The 21,530-nt window shown below is 44.1% G+C and overlaps 1 protein-coding gene across 2 annotated transcripts in view; it reads left to right on the forward strand.

Moving 5' to 3' along the window:
• The window catches only part of LOC139531494 (rho GTPase-activating protein 29-like), an 81,395-nt gene that overhangs the window by 36,116 nt on the left and 23,749 nt on the right, over nucleotides 1-21,530 (forward strand). For both annotated transcript variants that reach the window (XM_071327984.1, XM_071327985.1), the window contains exons 3-10: nucleotides 487-630; nucleotides 13,727-13,823; nucleotides 17,141-17,216; nucleotides 17,526-17,586; nucleotides 18,985-19,140; nucleotides 20,255-20,319; nucleotides 20,486-20,596; nucleotides 20,747-20,827. In XM_071327984.1, the coding sequence (XP_071184085.1) occupies nucleotides 487-630; nucleotides 13,727-13,823; nucleotides 17,141-17,216; nucleotides 17,526-17,586; nucleotides 18,985-19,140; nucleotides 20,255-20,319; nucleotides 20,486-20,596; nucleotides 20,747-20,827 (791 nt within the window). The remainder of the gene's footprint in view (nucleotides 1-486; nucleotides 631-13,726; nucleotides 13,824-17,140; nucleotides 17,217-17,525; nucleotides 17,587-18,984; nucleotides 19,141-20,254; nucleotides 20,320-20,485; nucleotides 20,597-20,746; nucleotides 20,828-21,530) is intronic.

Below are 21,530 nucleotides of genomic sequence, written 5' to 3' on the forward strand. Positions count from 1 at the left end.
TCGGCACCAAATGGACCTTCTCGTCAGCACGAGCAGCACTCATTTTTCCAAATCAAATCAAATTTTTCCGACCCTCACTGTGAAGCCCTTTCTCGCCTCACCAGCATCTAACTGAGCACTCTTAAGTGGGGACGATTGTGAATGGCCAGCATGTGCATGCCATGCAGAGAGTGAGAGAGCCCACTTGTGATTGGTCGGCATCCTCTGTGCATGTAGAGAGTCTAGCGCATCTCATTGTAGGAGGTACCACTGTCTAGTTTTTGTTGTATTAACAGTGTCAAAGGGAGGATATTGCACATGTCAAAATCACAATTTTGATCTGAATTCGATAAATCGTGCAGCCCTAGGACAAACGCCTGTAATAAAGTGTTACTGAGATGGGTCACTAACAGTCTTGTCTCTGTGGTAGACAATCACCTGTTCTACAGTGTTCTGAGATGAGATGGGTCACCAACAGTCTTGTCTCTGTGTCTGTTGGTCCTCCAGATCACCAGGACTGTCTTCACCAGGTGGTCCATGAGCGTCTGGGGGAGCTGCTGCGTGTGTTGAAGGCCGTCATCAACAAACACCAGACCCTCAACTCTGTGGACATCCTCAGTGCTGCAGGCACCGTCATCGCACAGGTCAAAGGTGAGCAGCACTCGCTAGGACATAGAAACACGTTTCACACACACCCCGACTCCGTGTCTCCCTATCTCCCTCTCTTACATGGCTCACACACACCCTGTCTCTTTGTCTCGGTCTCTCTGTTTCTCTATTTCTGTCTCCCTGTCTCTCTAATTCTGTCTCTCTATTTCTGTCTCCCTGACACCCTGTCTCCCTGACACCCTGTCTCCCTGTCTCCCTCCCTAACAGCTTACACTCTGTGCATTCCTAACTCCCTCAGCTGGTTAGGTCTGGAAGAAGGTCTGTGCTCAAAGCATTAACAGGGACAGCGTTTATGTCTCTGCAGCACAACTAGGGGTTGTATTTGCAGCAGGCCTTTGGGGATGAATTGACTTTAAACTTTGCTCAAATATCACCCTCAGCATGGATTCAAACCCCCGACTTATAAATACAGACCATGTATTATTGTCATTTTTTAAAATCTGAATTCCTATAGGTCGCATGATTTATGATTTATCATCAGAGTTATACAGCAAGTCACTCCATGATTTATGATCTATCATCAGAGTTTACGCAGCAATTAGTAAACATCAATTGATAATGTATTTTCAGATATGTGAGAGTAGCCAGATCCATGTAGCTAGCTAGCTAAGTAAACAACATGTCATTTAGATTGCTTCATCAGAGATTTTTATTTATTTATTTAATAATAATATTATTTAACTAGGTAAGTCAGTTAAGAACAAATTCTTATTAACAATGAGCCTACACGATGCTGGGCCAATTGTGCGCCGCCCTATGGGACTCCCAATCACGGCCGGTTGTGATACAGCCTGGAATCGAACCAGGGTGTCTGTAGTGACACCTCTAGCACTGAGATGCAGTGCCTTAGACCACTGCGCCACACGGAAGCCCCGAGTTTAGTGTTTTGGAAAGAGCTTGAAATGGGCAAGTCCTCGTCCTGGTAAAGTTGTCAGTCAGACTACTGTCATCGCCACTATAGATGACAAGCAAATCAAAAAATATCTGGAAAGAGGCCTCTAGTTTATCCTCCTGAAAGTTAGCTTGTTAACTAACTATATTGACGCGGTCCGTCAATCAATGTAGCCTATCATGTCTGTCAGCAGCAATCGCGATTAAACACTATTTAAAAACAATGTTGAAGAGGGATAATGTTAGCTAACTTCGCTAGGTAGACATACGTTGGTTGGAGAAAAAAGTACATTTGGTCTACTTACCGCTATGTTTAGCCAACTGTTCAGAGTTTCTACCGATAGCTTACAAAGTAAACATTATCAACTAACAGTAACCTTACATCGGCAAATGTGCCCTTCTGCTGCTTGTCAGGCAGAACCCACCAAGGATGGGAACTTAACCTAAACTACTTATACTAGTCAGGCAGAGCCCACCAAGGATGGGAACTTAACCTAAACTACTTATACTTGTCAGGCAGAGCCCACCAAGGATGGGAACTTAACCTAAACCACTTATAGTAGTCAGGCAGAGCCCACCAAGGATGGGAACTTAACCTAAACCACTTATAGTAGTCAGGTAGAGCCCACCAAGGATGGGAACTTAACCTAAACCACTTATAGTAGTCAGGCAGAGCCCACCAAGGACGGGAACTTAACCTAAACCACTTATAGTAGTCAGGCAGAGCCCACCAAGGATGGGAACTTAACCTAAACCACTTATACTAGTCAGGCAGAGCCCACCAAGGACGGGAACTTAACCTAAACCACTTATAGTAGTCAGGCAGAGCCCACCAAGGATGGGAACTTAACCTAAACCACTTATAGTAGTCAGGCAGAGCCCACCAAGGATGGGAACTTAACCTAAACTACTTATACTAGTCAGGCAGAGCCCACCAAGGATGGGAACTTAACCTAAACTACTTATACTAGTCAGGCAGAGCCCACCAAGGATGGGAACTTAACCTAAACCACTTATAGTAGTCAGGAAGAGCCCACCAAGGATGGGAACTTAACCTAAACCACTTATAGTAGTCAGGTAGAGCCCACCAAGGATGGGAACTTAACCTAAACCACTTATAGTAGTCAGGCAGAGTCCACGAAGGACGGGAACTTAACCTAAACCACTTATAGTAGTCAGGCAGAGCCCACCAAGGATGGGAACTTAACCTAAACCACTTATACTAGTCAGGCAGAGCCCACCAAGGACGGGAACTTAACCTAAACTACTTATACTAGTCAGGCAGAGCCCACCAAGGATGGGAACTTAACCTAAACCACTTATACTAGTCAGGCAGAGCCCACCAAGGATGGGAACTTAACCTAAACCACTTATACTAGTCAGGCAGAGCCCCACCAAGGATGGGAACTTAACCTAAACCACTTATACTAGTCAGGCAGAGCCCACCAAGGATGGGAACTTAACCTAAACCACTTATACTAGTCAGGCAGAGCCCCACCAAGGATGGGAACTTAACCTAAAATACTTATACTAGTCAGGCAGAGCCCACCAAGGATGGGAACTTAACCTAAACTACTTATACTAGTCAGGCAGAGCCCACCAATGATGGGAACTTAACCTAAACTACTTATACTAGTCAGGCAGAGCCCACCAAGGACGGGAACTTAACCTAAACCACTTATACTAGTCAGGCAGAGCCCACCAAGGATGGGAACTTAACCTAAACCACTTATACTAGTCAGGCAGAGCCCCACCAAGGATGGGAACTTAACCTAAAATACTTATACTAGTCAGGCAGAGCACACCAAGGATGGGAACTTAACCTAAACTACTTATAGTAGTCAGGCAGAGCCCACCAAGGACGGGAACTTAACCTAAACCACTTATACTAGTCAGGCAGAGCCCCACCAAGGATGGGAACTTAACCTAAACCACTTATACTAGTCAGGCAGAGCCCACCAAGGATGGGAACTTAACCTAAACCACTTATACTAGTCAGGCAGAGCCCCACCAAGGATGGGAACTTAACCTAAACCACTTATACTAGTCAGGCAGAGCCCACCAAGGATGGGAACTTAACCTAAACCACTTATACTAGTCAGGCAGAGCCCACCAAGGATGGGAACTTAACCTAAACCACTTATACTAGTCAGGCAGAGCCCACCAAGGACGGGAACTTAACCTAAACCACTTATACTAGTCAGGCAGAGCCCACCAAGGATGGGAACTTAACCTAAACCACTTATACTAGTCAGGCAGAGCCCACCAAGGATGGGAACTTAACCTAAACCACTTATACTAGTCAGGCAGAGCCCACCAAGGATGGGAACTTAACCTAAACCACTTATACTAGTCAGGCAGAGCCCACCAAGGATGGGAACTTAACCTAAACCACTTATACTAGTCAGGCAGAGCCCACCAAGCACGGGAACTTAACCTAAACTACTTATACTAGTCAGGCAGAGCCCACCAAGGATGGGAACTTAACCTAAACTACTTATACTAGTCAGGCAGAGCCCACCAAGGATGGGAACTTAACCTAAACCACTTATACTAGTCAGGCAGAGCCCACCAAGGATGGGAACTTAACCTAAACCACTTATAGTAGTCAGCTACTGTATATCACTCAAATATCCAATTAATGGTGACCAATATTGAGCGATATTGCGAGGCTACCTTCACATATCTGAAATTATATGATCAATTGATGATTACTGATAGATCATAAATGATGCAGTTACTTCCTGTATAACTCTGATGATAGATCATATAGTATGCAGTGACTTTCTGTATAACTCTGATGATAGATCATATATCATACAGTTACTTCCTGTATAACTCTGATGATAGATCATATATCATACAGTTACTTCCTGTATAACTCTGATGATAGATCATATATCATACAGTTACTTCCTGTATAACTCTGATGATAGATCATATAGTATGCAGTGACTTCCTGTATAACTCTGATGATAGATCATATATCATACAGTTACTTCCTGTATAACTCTGATGATAGATCATATATCATACAGTTACTTCCTGTATAACTCTGATAGATCATATATCATACAGTCACTTCCTGTATAACTCTGATGATAGATCATATAGTATGCAGTGACTTTCTGTATTACTCTGATAGATCATATATCATACAGTTACTTCCTGTATAACTCTGATGATAGATCATATAGTATGCAGTGACTTCCTGTATAACTCTGATGATAGATCATATATCATACAGTTACTTCCTGTATAACTCTGATGATAGATCATATATCATACAGTTACTTCCTGTATAACTCTGATAGATCATATATCATACAGTCACTTCCTGTATAACTCTGATGATAGATCATATAGTATGCAGTGACTTTCTGTATTACTCTGATAGATCATATATCATACAGTTACTTCCTGTATAACTCTGATGATAGATCATATATCATACATTCACTTCCTGTATAACTCTGATGATAGATCATATAGTATGCAGTGACTTTCTGTATAACTCTGATAGATCATATAGTATGCAGTGACTTTCTGTATAACTCTGATAGACCTACATGTGGATTAATAGGACATTTTGTAGTTCTGACTCTGCTCTTCAGTAGGTGATGGTATTACAACCAAAGAGTGTGTGTATATATATATATATATATATATATATATATATATATATATATATATATATATTTTAACAATGCCTTGAAAAACGGCACGCAGTTGTCATTAGTTTTAGCGGAGCTGCGGGTTTCCTTGCCCCCCCAGCAGGCAAACCGAACGCCCCGCACCTTAATTTGACATTAAATTTGTGACCTATTGAATCCACCCATACGGGGAAAAAAACATAATAAAAAATATTTTAAATGTATATTAGTGTGTGACATACATTTGTAATTGTATTTGGAATACATACATTTGCATGGAAATATATTATTTGGCCATAAAAAAAATAAGAAGAATGTTCACATATTTTTGTGTTTGGAGGGAAAAGAGTTTGTTTGACTCAAATAATGAAGTCTTTGTGCTTTGTCTTTCTGTCCTGATGGAACATGAAGACTCCCACTCCTCTCCTTCCTTTCTCCCAGAGATTATGATCAGCCATGGAGGGCAATTCTTCACTTGGCCTGTGCACAAGAATCTCAGTGTAGAGTATACCTTGGCCCAATTTACATTGCAAAGCAGACTGGTTTGGCAGCATTCTTTTGGCAGAGCAAAGTACGGTGACACTCTGACCTGGAGAAAAAAAATGGCTATGGAGGTGTGTGTGTGTGTGTGTGTGTCCATGCAAAGTGCATGGTTGTATGTGCATGATGGGTTTTTGTCTGTTTACTTTGTGTGTGTGTGTGCTTGCGTGTGTGTGTGTGCGCTTGCGTGCGTGTTATCAATATCTCCTTTTCCTTCCACTCTAAATGTATTCTTATTGAACCCAAGTGGATCCCAAGGCTTGGTTTACACTACAGTATGCAGCCTGGGTTCATTTCAAGCAGAACTGAAGGAACTATTGTGTGTAGGCAGGACAGAGACAGAGTGAACGTTAGGACCGAGTTTGGGAAACCCTGCTGTACGTAGTTATAACGAGGCCAGTAAAGATGTGGTTACAATGAGAAAATGAATTAAATGTATACAAAGAGAATACGTAGTCCGTTATGCAAAGTCTAGTATCACCCATGCAGCTAAGATAGGTCCTTCTCAGATACCTTATCACATAACATCTATCATCATGGCCTGAATGAAGCATCTATCATCATGACCTGAATGAAGCATCTATCATCATGACCTGAATGAAGAATCTATCATCATGGCCTGAATGAAGCATCTATCATCATGGCCTGAATGAAGCATCTATCATCATGACCTGAATGAAGCATCTATCATCATGACCTGAATGAAGCATCTATCATCATGACCTGAATGAAGCATCTATCATCATGACCTGAATGAAGCATCTATCATCATGACCTGAATGAAGAATCTATCATCATGGCCTGAATGAAGCATCTATCATCATGACCTGAATGAAGCATCTATCATCATGACCTGAATGAAGCATCTATCATCATGACCTGAATGAAGCATCTATCATCATGACCTGAATGAAGCACCTATCATCATGACCTGAATGAAGCATCTATCATCATGACCTGAATGAAGCATCTATCATCATGACCTGAATGAAGCATCTATCATCATGACCTGAATGAAGCATCTATCATCATGACCTGAATGAAGCATCTATCATCATGACCTGAATGAAGCATCTATCATCATGACCTGAATGAAGCATCTATCATCATGACCTGAATGAAGCATCTATCATCATGGCCTGAATGAAGCATCTATCATCATGACCTGAATGAAGCATCACAATCCCATGATGCCCCCTCTGTCCAGATGCCCCCTCTGTCCAGATGCCCTCTCTGTCCAGATGCCCCCTCTGTCCAGATGCCCCCTCTGTCCAGATGCCCCCTCTGTCCAGATGCCCCCTCTGTCCAGATGCCCCCTCTGTCCAGATGCCCCCTCTGTCCAGATGCCCCGCTGTCCAGATGGCCCCTCTGTCCAGATGGCCCCTCTGTCCAGATACCCCCTCTGTCCAGATGGCCCCTCTGTCCAGATGCCCCCTCTGTCCAGATGCCCCCTTTGTCCAGATGCCCCCTCTGTCCAGATGCCCCCTCTGTCCAGATGCCCCCTCTGTCCAGATGCCCCCTCTGTCCAGATGCCCCCTCTGTCCAGATGCCCCCTCTGTCCAGATGCCCCCTCTGTCCAGATGCCCCCTCTGTCCAGATGCCCCCTCTGTCCAGATGGCCCCTCTGTCCAGATGGCCCCTCTGTCCAGATACCCCCTCTGTCCAGATTCCCCCTCTGTCCAGATGCAGATACCCCCTCTGTCCAGATACCCCCTCTGTCCAGATTCCCCCTCTGTCCAGATTCCCCCTCTGTCCAGCTTCCCCCTCTGTCCAGATTCCCCCTCTGTCCAGATGCCCCCTCTGTCCAGATGCCCCCTCTCCAGATGCCCCCCTGTCCAGATGCCCCCCTGTCCAGATGCCCCTCTGTCCAGATGCCCCTCTGTCCAGATGCCCCTCTGTCCAGATGCCCCTCTGTCCAGATGCCCCTCTGTCCAGATGCCCCCTCTGTCCAGATGCCCCCTCTGTCCAGATGCCCCTCTGTCCAGATGGCCCCTCTGTCCAGATGGCCCCTCTGTCCAGATGGCCCCTCTGTCCAGATGGCCCCTCTGTCCAGCCCGACGGCTCCTATAGCCCGACGCCTCCTATAGTCCGACGCCTCCTATAGCACGACGCCTCCTATAGCCTGATGCCTCCTATAGTCTGACGCCTCCTATAGTCTGACGCCTCCTATAGCCTGACGCCTCCTATAGCCTGACGCCTCCTACGCCTCCTATAGCCCGACGCCTCCTATAGCCCGACGCCTCCTATAGCCCGACGCCTCCTATAGCCCGACGCCTCCTATAGCCCGACGCCTCCTATAGCCCGACGCCTCCTATAGCCCGACGCCTCCTATAGTCCGACGCCTCCTATAGCACGACGCCTCCTATAGCCTGATGCCTCCTATAGCCCGACGCCTCCTATAGCCCGACGCCTCCTATAGTCTGACGCCTCCTATAGCCTGACGCCTCCTATAGCCTGACGCCTCCTACGCCTCCTATAGCCCGACGCCTCCTATAGTCCGACGCCTCCTATAGCCCGACGCCTCCTATAGTCCGACGCCTCCTATAGCCCGACGACTCCTATAACCCGACGCCTCCTATAGCCCGACGCCTCCTATAGCCCGACGCCTCCTATAGCCCGACGCCTCCTATAGCCCGACGCCTCCTATAGTCTGACGCCTCCTATAGTCTGACGCCTCCTATAGCCCGACGACTCCTATAGCCCGACGCCTCCTATAGCCCGACGCCTCCTATAGCCCGACGCCTCCTATAGCCCGACGCCTCCTATAGTCTGACGCCTCCTATAGCCCGACGCCTCCTATAGCCTGACGCCTCCTATAACCCGACGCCTCCTATAGTCTGACGCCTCCTATAGTCTGACGCCTCCTATAGCCTGACGCCTCCTATAGCCCGACGCCTCCTATAGCCCGACGCCTCCTATAGCCCGACGCCTCCTATAGCCCGACGCCTCCTATAGCCCGACGCCTCCTATAGTCTGACGCCTCCTATAGTCTGACGCCTCCTATAGCCTGACGCCTCCTATAGCCTGACGCCTCCTACGCCTCCTATAGCCCGACGCCTCCTATAGCCCGACGCCTCCTATAGCCCGACGCCTCCTATAGTCCGACGCCTCCTATAGTCCGACGCCTCCTATAGTCCGACGCCTCCTATAGCCCGACGCCTCCTATAGCCCGACGCCTCCTATAGCCCGACGCCTCCTATAGCCCGACGCCTCCTATAGCCCGACGCCTCCTATAACCTGACGCCTCCTATAGTCTGATGCCTGTGTCCTGGCTAAGTCATGTGCTGTATGTTTGCTCCCATCAATATTTTTTTGTCAGCCAGTTTCCCCCTGCACCGGGCCGAGAGGTGGAATTGATTAATGTTCGTTCAGGAGTGTTGTGCTTTCAAAGTGAAAACATTGTCGTTTTAGCCTGTAACATCCACGTTTGGACTGTGGTTGGTCAGAACGAGTGCCAGCATTGTGTTCTAATGAGCTTCAGGATGTCCTGAGGAGGGGGGAGGACGTAACAGCCAGATAGACGCAGCGATAGCGTCCAATGTGATGTACAGTGAGGGGGGAAAAGTATTTGATTCCCCTGCTGATTTTGTACGTTTGCCCACTGACAAAGAAATGATCAGTCTCTAATTTTAATGGAAGGTTTATTTGAACAGTGAGAGACAGAATAACAACAAGAAAATCCAGAAAAACGCATGTCAAAAATGTTATAAATTGATTTGCATCTTAATGACGGAAATAAGTATTTGACCCCCTCTCAATCAGAAAGATTTCTGGCTCCCAGGTGTCTTTTATACAGGTAACGAGCTGAGATTAGGAGCACACTCTTAAAGGGAGTGCTCCTAATCTCAGTTTGTTACCTGTATAAAAGACACCTGTCCACAGAAGCAATCAATCAATCAGATTCCAAACTCTTCACCATGGCCAAGACCAAAGAGCTCTCCAAGGATGTCAGGGACAAGATTGTAGACCTACACAAGGCTGGAGTTGGGCTACAAGACCATCGCCAAGCAGCTTGGTGAGAAGGTGACAACAGTTGGTGCGATGTGGTGAGCTCTTGTGCTGCTGAATGTTTAAACTAATCGGAACTAAGTCTCCAACTAACTACAACATTCAACCTGGACTACCGATCGTTTAACTAGAGCGTTCAAATAACTTAGACGTGAAGGAAGACAACTCCAAAGAACTGTGTGGTAAGAAGAAGAACAAAAGGAAGTGCTTTCTAGGAATCTCTTTCCTTGGATCATTCTCTTGATCTCCTGCTCCTGGTCTCTAGACATCGCCATTGTTAGGCAGAGAGGAAGGAGAGGAGAGAGACCTCCTGGTCTCTAGACATCTCCATTGTTAGGCAGAGAGGAAGGAGGCCTCCTGCTCTAGACATCTCCATTGTTGGGCAGAGAGGAAGGAGAGGAGAGAGACCTGGTCTCTAGACATCTCCATTGTTAGGCAGAGAGGAAGGAGAGGAGAGAGACCTGGTCTCTAGACATCTCCATTGTTAGGCAGAGAGGAAGGAGAGGAGAGAGACCTCCTGGTCTCTAGACATCTCCATTGTTAGGCAGAGAGGAAGGAGGCCTCCTGCTCTAGACATCTCCATTGTTGGGCAGAGAGGAAGGAGAGGAGAGAGACCTGGTCTCTAGACATCTCCATTGTTGGGCAGAGAGGAAGGAGAGGAGAGAGACCTGGTCTCTAGACATCTCCATTGTTAGGCAGAGAGGAGAGAGACCTCCTGGTCTATAGACATCTCCATTGTTAGGCAGAGAGGAGAGAGGACGTCGACAGCCTGGGGGAATGGCGTCACTGGGATTACATACCAAGGGCACTTAGGGAGCTCCCATATAACTTTGTTCAAAAGTAGTCTACTATATAGGGAATAGGGTGCCATAGGGCTCTGGTCTAAAGTAGTGCACTATATAGGGAATAGGGTTCCATAGGGTTCTGGTCTAAAGTAGTGCACTATATAGGGAATAGGGTGCCGTTTCAGACGCGGCCCGTTTTTGCCGGACAGCGCTGCCTGCTCTGATCCTGGTTTATGTTCTCTCCTCCCCAGTGGGACTGGGACAGGAAGTGTATTGTGGAGAATGATTATAGACCTATTTACATGAGTCTTTCCCCCCCTTCTCTTGTTCTGTCATCACTCTGTTTAGACTCAAGGCAGGAAACTGTGTGCCTTTCCAGATTACACTTCAATCAAACCTCTACTCTTTTAGTAAAGTCTCATCTGTTTCAGTCAAACCTCTACTCTTTTAGTAAAGTCTCGTCTGTTTCAGTCAAACCTCTACTCTTTTAGTAAAGTCTCGTCTGTTTCAGTCAAACCTCTACTCTTTTAGTAAAGTCTCGTCTGTTTCAGTCAAACCTCTACTCTTTTAGTAAAGTCTCGTCTGTTTCAGTAAAAATCTCTGCAGTTTCAGTAAAATATATACTGATTTATTAAAATCTCTGCTTTTTCAGTCATTTCAGGCCTAACTACTCTGATTAAGTGTTTTAGGGGTTAAATGACCGTTGGTTTCTCATGACTCATGTTATGTAGACTCTCATCTTGTATTGCAACATATTTGGGTAATGATGACTTTCATGTTCGTGTTTGATATATACTGAATAAAAATATGAATACAAAATGTAAAATGTTGGTCCCATGTTTCATGAGCTGAAATAAAATATATTTTTTGTAAATACTTACAAAAACCTTATTTCTCTCAAATTTTGTGCACAAATGTCTTCCCTGTTAGTGAGCATTTGTCATTTGCCAAGAAAATCCATTCACCTGACAGGTGTGGCATATCAAGAAGCTGATTAAACAGCATGATCATTACACAGGTGCACCTTGTGCTGAGGACAATAAAAGGCCACTCTAAAATGTGAAATTTTGTCACACAACACAATGCCTCAGATGTCTCAAGTTTTTAGGGAGCGTGCAATTGGCATGGTGACTGCAGGAATGTCCACCGGAGCTGTTGCCAGAGAATTTAATGTTCATTTATCTACCATAAGCCACCTCCAATGTCATTTTAGAGAATTTGGCTGTACGTCCAGCCGGCCTCAACCACAGACCACATGTAACCACGCCAGCCCAGGACCTCCACCTCCAGCTTCTTCACCTGTGGGATCGTCTGACATGCTGACCAGCGTTGCAAAATAAATGTACACATACATGTTATTCAATCATTGCACCCACACTGCTCGCATGCGTCAGCGAGCGTCTGAATGGCCAGGGGCTAAAATAGAAATTGGTCCTGCCTCTCCCATCTCCTCATTGGTTTTTAGGAGCATATACTGATGTGCCATCTCCTCATTGGTTATACCCACGTGAGTGACTGAAAGATGAACTTTAGGTCCACACTCCAGTCGGCTGTAGTAATGCTGTAAAGTTGGTTGTAGTAATGCTGTAAAGTTGGTTGTAGTAATGCTGTAAAGTTGGTTGTAGTAATGATGTAAAGTCGGTTGTAGTAATGCTGTAAAGTCGGCTGTAGTAATGCTGTAAAGTTGGCTGTAGTAATGCTGTAAAGTCGGCTGTAGTAATGCTGTAAAGTCGGCTGTAGTAATGCTGTAAAGTCGGCTGTAGTAATGCTGTAAAGTTGGCTGTAGTAATGCTGTAAAGTTGGCTGTAATAATGCTGTAAAGTTGGCTGTAGTAATGCTGTAAAGTTGGCTGTAGTAATGCTGTAAAGTTGGTTGTAGTAATGCTGTAAAGTTGGCTGTAGTAATGCTGTAAAGTTGGCTGTAGTAATGCTGTAAAGTAGGTTGTAGTAATGCTGTAAAGTTGGTTGTAGTAATGCTGTAAAGTTGGTTGTAGTAATGCTGTAAAGTTGGTTGTAGTAATGCTGTAAAGTTGGCTGTAGTAATGCTGTAAAGTTGGTTGTAGTAATGCTGTAATGTTGGTTGTAGTAATGCTGTAATGTTGGTTGTAGTAATGCTGTAATGTTGGTTGTAGTAATGCTGTAATGTTGGTTGTAGTAATGCTGTAAAGTTGGTTGTAGTAATGCTGTAAAGTTGGTTGTAGTAATGCTGTAAAGTCGGCTGTAGTAATGCTGTAAAGTCGGCTGTAGTAATGTTGTAAAGTCGGCTGTAGTAATGTTGTAAAGTCGGCTGTAGTAATGCTGTAAAGTCGGCTGTAGTAATGCTGTAAAGTTGGCTGTAGTAATGCTGTAAAGTCGGCTGTAGTAATGCTGTAAAGTCGGCTGTAGTAATGCTGTAAAGTTGGCTGTAGTAATGCTGTAAAGTCGGCTGTAGTAATGCTGTAAAGTCGGCTGTAGTAATGCTGTAAAGTCGGCTGTAGTAATGCTGTAAAGTTGGTTGCCAACCGCCATATAAAGTCCAAAGAAGAAAAAGAAGCCTGAAGGAAGGAGAGATGATGAGAAACAAATTCGGTTTACTGTTTTATCTGTAGATTAATTGTCTGAGTAGAGGACCTTGTGCATTTCAGGTAAAATAACAACCCAATGTTTATATACCAGGACAAATTAGCTAGGAACAGCAAGCTAGCTTGCTAAATTGCCATAAATGTTGAATACTTTTTGACCTGTCCTGAAAAAATTCATATAATTGGTTCAGAGTTTTGATATTTCAACCCACGTGTCCTGATCGCTTCTGGTGTGGGTGAACAAAATCAACATGCGTGCGATGGCCCACGCGGACGGACGCACGCGTGCAGTTTGGTCAGCATGTGACACAGCCACCCAAGACAGCTGATGAAACTGATGAATCTTTCAGTCTGTAATAAATCCCTTTTGTGGGGAAAAACTGGTGTCTCCACTCATCGCTGCGCCCATGCCCAGTCATGTGAAATCCATAGATTACGGCATAATGAATTTATTTCAATTAACTGATTTCCTTATATGAACAGTAAAATCAGTAAAATCGTAGAAATTATTGCATGTTGCGTTTTAATTTTTTTGTTCAGTATACATGTATATTTTTAACGTACATTTGACATGCGGAACATGCTGTAGATAGTATGTCACAGTTATTTAGTTTCACAGCCAAACTTTATCCCTTTTGACAGGTGTTAACTTCAAAGAAGTGAACGAAGAGAACAAGCAGAAGCTTTTTGGAGAGATTTACACTTCTATCGACACATTGGCATTCACCTTTGGAAATATGTAAGTATAATGTTGTATTAGTGATATTAGTGGTTTATTAGTGATATATTAGTATATTAGTATGTTAGTGGTATATTAGTGGTATATTAGTATATTAGTGGTTTATTAGTAATTTAGTAGTGGTTTATTAGTGATATATTAGTGGTATATTATTAGTATGTTAGTGGTATATTAGTAATATATTAATATATTAGTGATATATTACTAATATATTAGTATATTAGTGGTATATTAGTGATTTTGTGATATTAGTGATACATTTGTGATATTAGTGATATTAGTATATTAGTGATACATTTGTGATATTCGTGACATATTAGTGATTTTGTGATATTAGTGACATATTAGTGATATTAGTACATTAGTGATATATTAGTGATATTAGTACATTTGTCACGACTTCCGCTGAAGTCGGCTCCTCTCCTTGTTCGGGCGGCGTTCGGTGGTCGACGTCACCGGCTTTCTAGCCATTGCCGCTCCATTTTTCATTCATCCATTTATTTTGTCTTGTTCCCTGCACACCTGGTTTTCATTCCCCAATCACACTGCATGTATTTATTCCTCTGTTCCCCATGTCTTTGTGTGTAATTGTTTGTGTTACGGGTTAATTGTTGACGCGCCAGTCTGGTTTGCTTATACCGTGTTGTTCATGAAGATGTTTATTGTTAAACATAAATTATTGTGACTGTTTGGCACGTTTTGCACTTTTGCCTATTGGCTGGAGGTTTTGACACAGTTGCGTCCGTCTTCCTCCTGCCTCAATTAAGTGTGCGGCTGTTCACAACTCTCTGCTCTCCTGCACAAGACTTCGCTACCAGTACGCACACACCTGACAATATTGGTGATATATTAGGATATTAGTGATATATTAGTATATTAGTGATATTGGTTATATGTTAGTGGTATATTAGTGATATATTAGTGATATTAATATATTAGTAATATATTAGTGATATTAGTATATTAGTGATATATTAGTATATTAGTGGTATATTAGTGATATTGGTGATATATTAGTGATATTAGTATATTAGTGATATATTAGTATATTAGTGGTATATTACTGATATTGGTGATATATTAGTGATATATTAGTATATTAGTGATTATATTAGTGATATTGGTTATATATTAGTGGTATATTAGTGACACATTAGTTATTAGTGATATTGGTGATATATTAGTGATACATTAGTGATATTGGTGATATATTAGTGATATATTAGTGATATAAACTCAGCAGAAAAGAAACGTCCCTTTTTCAGGACCCTGTCTTTCAAAGATAATTCGTAAAACCCCAAATAACTTCACAGATCTTCATTGTAAAGGGTTTAAACACTGTTACCCAAGCTTGTTCAATGAACCATAAACAATTAATGAACATACACCTGTGGAACGGTCGTTAAGACACTAACAGCTTACAGATGGTAGGCAATTAAGGTCACAGTTATGAAAACTTAGGACACTAAAGAGGCCTTTCTACTGACTCTGAAAAACACCAAAAGAAAGATGCACAGGGTCCCTGTTCATCTGCGTGAATGTGCCTTAGGCATGCTGCAAGGAGGCATGAGGACTGCAGATGTGGCCAGGGCAATAAATTGCAATGTCCATACTGTGAGATGCCTAAGACAGCGCTACAGGGAGGCAGGATGGACAGCTGATCATCCTCGCAGTGGCAGATCACGTGTAACAACACCTGCACAGGATCGGTACATCCGAACATCACACCTGCGGGACAGGTACAGGATGGCAACAACAACTGCCCAAGTTACACCAGGAACACACAATCCCTCCATCAGTGCTCAGACTGTCCGCAATAGGCTGAGAGAGGCTAGACTGAGGGCTTGTAGGCCTGTTGTAAGGCAGGTCATCACCAGACACCACTGGCAACTACGTCTCCTATGGGCACAAACCCACCGTCGCTGGACCAGACAGGACTGGCAAAAAGTGCTCTTCACTGACAAGTCACAGTTTTGTCTCACCAGGGGTGATGGTCAGATTCGCATTTATCGTCGAAGGAATGAGCGTTACACCGAGGCCTGTACTCTGGAGCGGGATCGAGGTGGAGGGTCCGTCATGGTCTGGGGCGGTGTGTCACAGCATCATCGGACTGAGCTTGTTGTCAACAACGTAACACTGTATGATGATTGTTGAGGCTACTCCTGAAATCTCTTCTAGTGATTCCCCCAGTCTTCATGGAGGAGATTACTGAGTAGTTTGGTTCGTCAGGCTGACCCCCAGTCTTCATGGAGGAGATTACTGAGTAGTTTGGTTCATCAGACTGATCCCCAGTCTTCATGGAGGAGATTACTGAGTAGTTTGGTTCATCAGGTTGACCCCCAGTCTTCATGGAGGAGATTACTGAGTAGTTTGGTTCATCAGACTGATCCCCAGTCTTCATGGAGGAGATTACTGAGTAGTTTGGTTCGTCAGGCTGACCCCCAGTCTTCATGGAGGAGATTACTGAGTAGTTTGGTTCGTCAGGCTGACCCCCAGTCTTCATGGAGGAGATTACTGAGTAGTTTGGTTCGTCAGGCTGATCCCCAGTCTTCATGGAGGAGATTACTGAGTAGTTTGGTTCGTCAGGCTGACCCCCAGTCTTCATGGAGGAGATTACTGAGTAGTTTGGTTCATCAGGTTGACCCCCAGTCTTCATGGAGGAGATTACTGAGTAGTTTGGTTCATCAGGTTGACCCCCAGTCTTCATGGAGGAGATTACTGAGTAGTTTGGTTCATCAGGTTGACCCCCAGTCTTCGCTTGAAGTTATTGAGGGATGATGATGTTTTGGCAATGTGAAGATAAGAATTCCAGAGTATGGTACCTCTGTATCTGATAGAGAATTGACGATGTGAGCTGTGGCAGTGGGGACGGTGAAGGTTATCACAGCGTCTTGTGTTATATAGAGGAAGTAGCCCACAGCCATTGATCTAGGAACATGGCATTATGTATTTCCAAAACTTTGGTTTACTTTAATATCAGCTAGTTGGCTAGCAACCTTGCATGTTGATTTGTAACAAATTCATAAAGTATTTGCTTGGAAATTGTCTGAAATATTACATTTAAACCAATAGTCATGAGTGCAAACGATTTGGTTTAATTTGAAGTTATACTTTTGAAGTTATTCTGTTGGCGTTATAGGGAATAGGTCGGCTTGCCTGGTCCTTATTATATTACATCACACTCCTGATTTTTTCCCGAATTCTGGTCGTTGTATACTAATGCAAATCCACATGTTACGTTTATGCTTCCTACCCTTTAAGAGTCATTCCCATAGTCTATGTGTGCTTTTCATTGTCGTTGTGTGTTTGTCTTTCAGAGTGTCTGACTTCCTTATGGGAGATGTAGACAATGGATCACCGCTGGTGCTGAACCCCCTGACTCTGAGAAGCAGGGTAAGACACACACACTTCCCCCTACACAACAACTGTCTGTCTGCACATTATGTATGTGTTTACAGTAAAGCCAGGTGATGCACTGTCTGAAGATGCCCCAGGATGGGGATGTCAAAGGTTATGCGGCTCTCAGGCAACACCGTAACACTGTTTGATGATTGTTGAGGCTACTCCTGAAATCTCTTCTAGTGATTCATTCATTACAGCGTGATTTAGTGTGTTGTTTCTTATTAGCCATGTCATATACAGGACCCTCCTGTACCTTATTCATCACCATCACCACGCTCTGTCTGTCTGTCTTGTTCCCAGTCGTTCGAGAACCTTTCTGTGGAGTCTGGAGGATCCGATCCAGAGAAAGATGTTCCGCCAGGTAAGATGCACTAAAACGACCATGTCACTTTACTAGTCCATCCACTTAACAACTGATAGCTCTTAACAATTAAATATGGTAGCAGGTAGCCTAGTGGTTAGAGCATTGTACTAGTAACCGAAAGGTTGCAAGATCGAGTCCCTGAGCTGACAAGGTAAAAATCTGTCGTTCTGCTCCTGAACAAGGCAGTTAACCCACTGTTCCTAGGCCGTCATTGAAAATAAGTATTATTTCTTAACTGACTTGCCTAGTTAAATAAAGGTAAAATAAAAAAAAATGTTTTACTGTATGACTGCTTGGCGCCACTCCCTTTAAAATAATTACACAATGACGTAAACCAGCCCTCCCTCAGAATGTTTTGGATTTTGTCTGTGGTGAGGTGTCAATGTGTTGAGGAGCTATTTGTCCCAGGGTTGACAGTAAAGATATACATTCACCAGCCAGTTTATTAGGTACACCATCTAGTACCTGGCCGGACTCCCCTTTGTAGTTCATATAAGGTCATCAGTCAGCCTGAGTTCTTCGGGACATGGATTCTAGAACAGCCTGAGTTCTTCAGGGCATGGATTCTAGAACAGCCTGAGTTCTTCGGGACATGGATTCTAGAACAGCCTGAGTTCTTCAGGGCATGGATTCTAGAACAGCCTGAGTTCTTCGGGGCATGGATTCTAGAACAGCCTGAGTTCTTCAGGGCATGGATTCTAGAACAGCCTGAGTTCTTCGGGACATGGATTCTAGAACAGCCTGAGTTCTTCGGGGCATGGATTCTAGAACAGCCTGAGTTCTTCGGGACATGGATTCTAGAACAGCCTGAGTTCTTCGGGGCATGGATTCTAGAACAGCCTGAGTTCTTCGGGGCATGGATTCTAGAACAGCCTGAGTTCTTCGGGACATGGATTCCACAAGTCGGAAACATTCCACAGGGATGTTGGTCCATGCTGACGCGATGGCATCACGTGGTTGCTGCAGATGGCAGTACACCACAGCCACTAGCCTGTACCGTTGACACCAGGCAGGATTGGTCCATGGATTCATGCTGCTTATGCCAAATCCTGACTATGCCATCAGCATGATGCAACAGGAACTAGGATTCGTCGGACCAGGCAATGCTTTTCCACGTACACACACACACACATACACACCACGTACACACACACACACACACACACACACACACACACACACACACACACACACACACACACACACAAAGTCATACACACTTGTACACAGGCACACAGACACACACACTCATACACACATACACACACATCTGATAGAGGGGTCTTGTCCATAGCTAGTTGCCAGTTAGCCAGTAGGTAGCGGTGCTCAGTGTCAGGCCTAGGCCAACTGACTTCTTCTTCCCCAACCCATGGCTTGTTACCGTTACCATCACAGGTCCGTCGCTGCCGGCGAGGGCGGAGGAGGTGGATGGTGTGGACGTGGCGTTGCAGCGGAGTGAAGGCGGGGTGGAGTCGGCTCTACTCTACTCCAAGGCCTGGTCCAAATACACCAAGGAGCTACTGGCCTGGGTGGATAAACGAATCAGTATGGGTCAGTCGCTCTTTCTTTCTCCCTACCCCCTCGTCTAACATACATAGGGTTCATACAGAGAAACACCTCATTATTGGTGGATCGGAGCCACAGAATTAGATCGAACACTGTTATTAGATATTATACAACTAGTATTATATGGTATCTGTATGGTCTGAGATACAGTCCTCTGACATACAGTGTTAATGCTGGGATCGGTGTATGCTGTGACACCGTTAAGGGTCTTTAAGGTTGCTAACCTTTAACTCCTTTTACCTCAGCTCGGGAAGTTTTTGTCTTAGCGTTAGTCTAGCCTTAGCTTTATTAGCTTAGTTTGTGCTAGCATTAGCCTTAGCTGTATTAGCTTAGTTTGTGCTAGCATTAGCCTTAGCTTTATTAGCTTAGTTTGTTCTAGCATTAGCCTAGCCTTAGCTTTATTAGCTTAGTTTATTCTAGCATTAGCCTAGCCTTAGCTTTATTAGCTTAGTTTATTCTAGCATTAGCCTAGCCTTAGCTTTATTAGCTTAGTTTGTTCTAGCATGAGGCTACTTGTAGACAGTAATAGATAGTTTCACACCTGTGCTATTTTGCCCCAGATAAACACAAGGACAAACTTGCATGGGTTGAATATAACTCTGATAAGGGTATTCTATGCTTTGGCAATACAGTAAACTTGAAACTTACCTAAACACAGTGTGAAGTAGAAGTGTGTTCAGTCATTTACTGTTAGCTCCTCTATTTACATGAATAGGTTACTGGGCATTTCTAGTCTCTGTCCTGTACTTAATCACTCAATGTCATCATACTACACACAGTAGCTACTTAATCATGCCGTATTGAACATGTATGGTATTTATGGCAGTCAGTGGAGGCTACTGGGGGGAGGACGGCTCAAAATAATGGCTTGGAATGGAATGGGATCAACCACATAGAAACCATGTGTTTGATGTTGTTGATACCTTTCTGCCTATTCTGCTCCAGCCATTACCACGTGCCCGTCCTCCCAAATTAAGGTGCCACCAACCTCCTCTGATGACAACCAGGCTAGCCATTCCATTCGTTCAACACTTGCACTTTAGTGGACTGTTATTTCTTGCCTTTGGGACATGTCGTAATGTTGAGTGTCTGATTCCAGATATCGAGTGTGCGAGGAGCTACGCCAAAATGGCGGAATCAGCGAAGACAATCGCAAGTCATCAGGTGATTATGATTTAAATACGTTTCTGCTCAGCTTGGTATAGTAACTATTCACCAGTCAACCGTTATCTCAAAAGATGACAGCTGTCATAACATAATAATTTTAAAGCATCTACATTGCCTCGTTTTGAATTGTGATTTGTAACTGTAGTCGTCTTCCCATCAAAAGGAGTTCATGCCATTCCGGGACATCTACATGTCTGCGTTCAAGAACGATATTGAGTACAGCCAGCTCCTACTTCACACAGCAGCTGCCCTTCAAACCAACAAATTCATGCAGGTATGTACATCTGTCTACGTGACTTTTCTACAGTATGTCATGCTTTGATCTGCATAAACCAGACTGAGGTCGTTGATGGATATGTTAGCATTGACTCACTAGAGCGTGTGTATGTGTGTGTTTTTGGGGGGGGGGGTGTTGGTTCTCTAGCCTCTCCTCGCGCGGAAGACCGAGCTGGACAAACTGAGGAAGGAGGTCAAGGAGCAGTGGCAGAGAGAACAGAAGAAAATGGTGGGTGGAACTTCAAAAGATCAATAGGTCACTTTAAAAGGAAATGGTGGATGGAACCACAATACTTCAAAAGGTCGCTAAAAGGAAATGGTGGATGGAACCACAATACTTCAAAAGGTCGCTAAAAGGAAATGGTGGATGGAACCACAATACTTCAAAAGGTAAATTTAGTTTCTAGTAGATTGACCATATGGTTCAAGTGAAAATAGCCTAATTAATGAAAGAAGCATCTAATCAACAATGGCATTATTTTCAATTAACTCTGCAACTCTTAACTTTTTTTATCTAAAAAACAAAAATGTTACCCCCTTTTTCTCCCCAATTTCGTGGTATCCAATTGTTAGTAATTACTATCTTGTCTCATCGCTACAACTACCGTACGGGCTCGGGAGAGACGAAGGTCGAAAGAGCCTGGGCGCAAACCTGCGACAGAGCCTGGGCGCAAACCCAGAATCTCTGGTGGCACAGCTAGCGCTGCGATGCAGTGCCCTAGACCACTGCGCCACCCGGGAGGCCCTTCTTTACTTTTTTTGACAACAGCCACCATTTTGACGTCAAAACATTGACAACTAATACACAAATTGACATATTGAAATAAATATATAAAGGATATTTCATGCTGAAACCCTCATATTGAACTTGTCTACTATCCAGTAACTGACCCGTATAGTGTTGAGTCATCCGCATACATAGACACACTTTT

This window comes from Salvelinus alpinus, chromosome 10 (genome assembly GCF_045679555.1).
Source record: "Salvelinus alpinus chromosome 10, SLU_Salpinus.1, whole genome shotgun sequence".
Classification (NCBI taxonomy): Eukaryota; Metazoa; Chordata; class Actinopteri; order Salmoniformes; family Salmonidae; genus Salvelinus; species Salvelinus alpinus.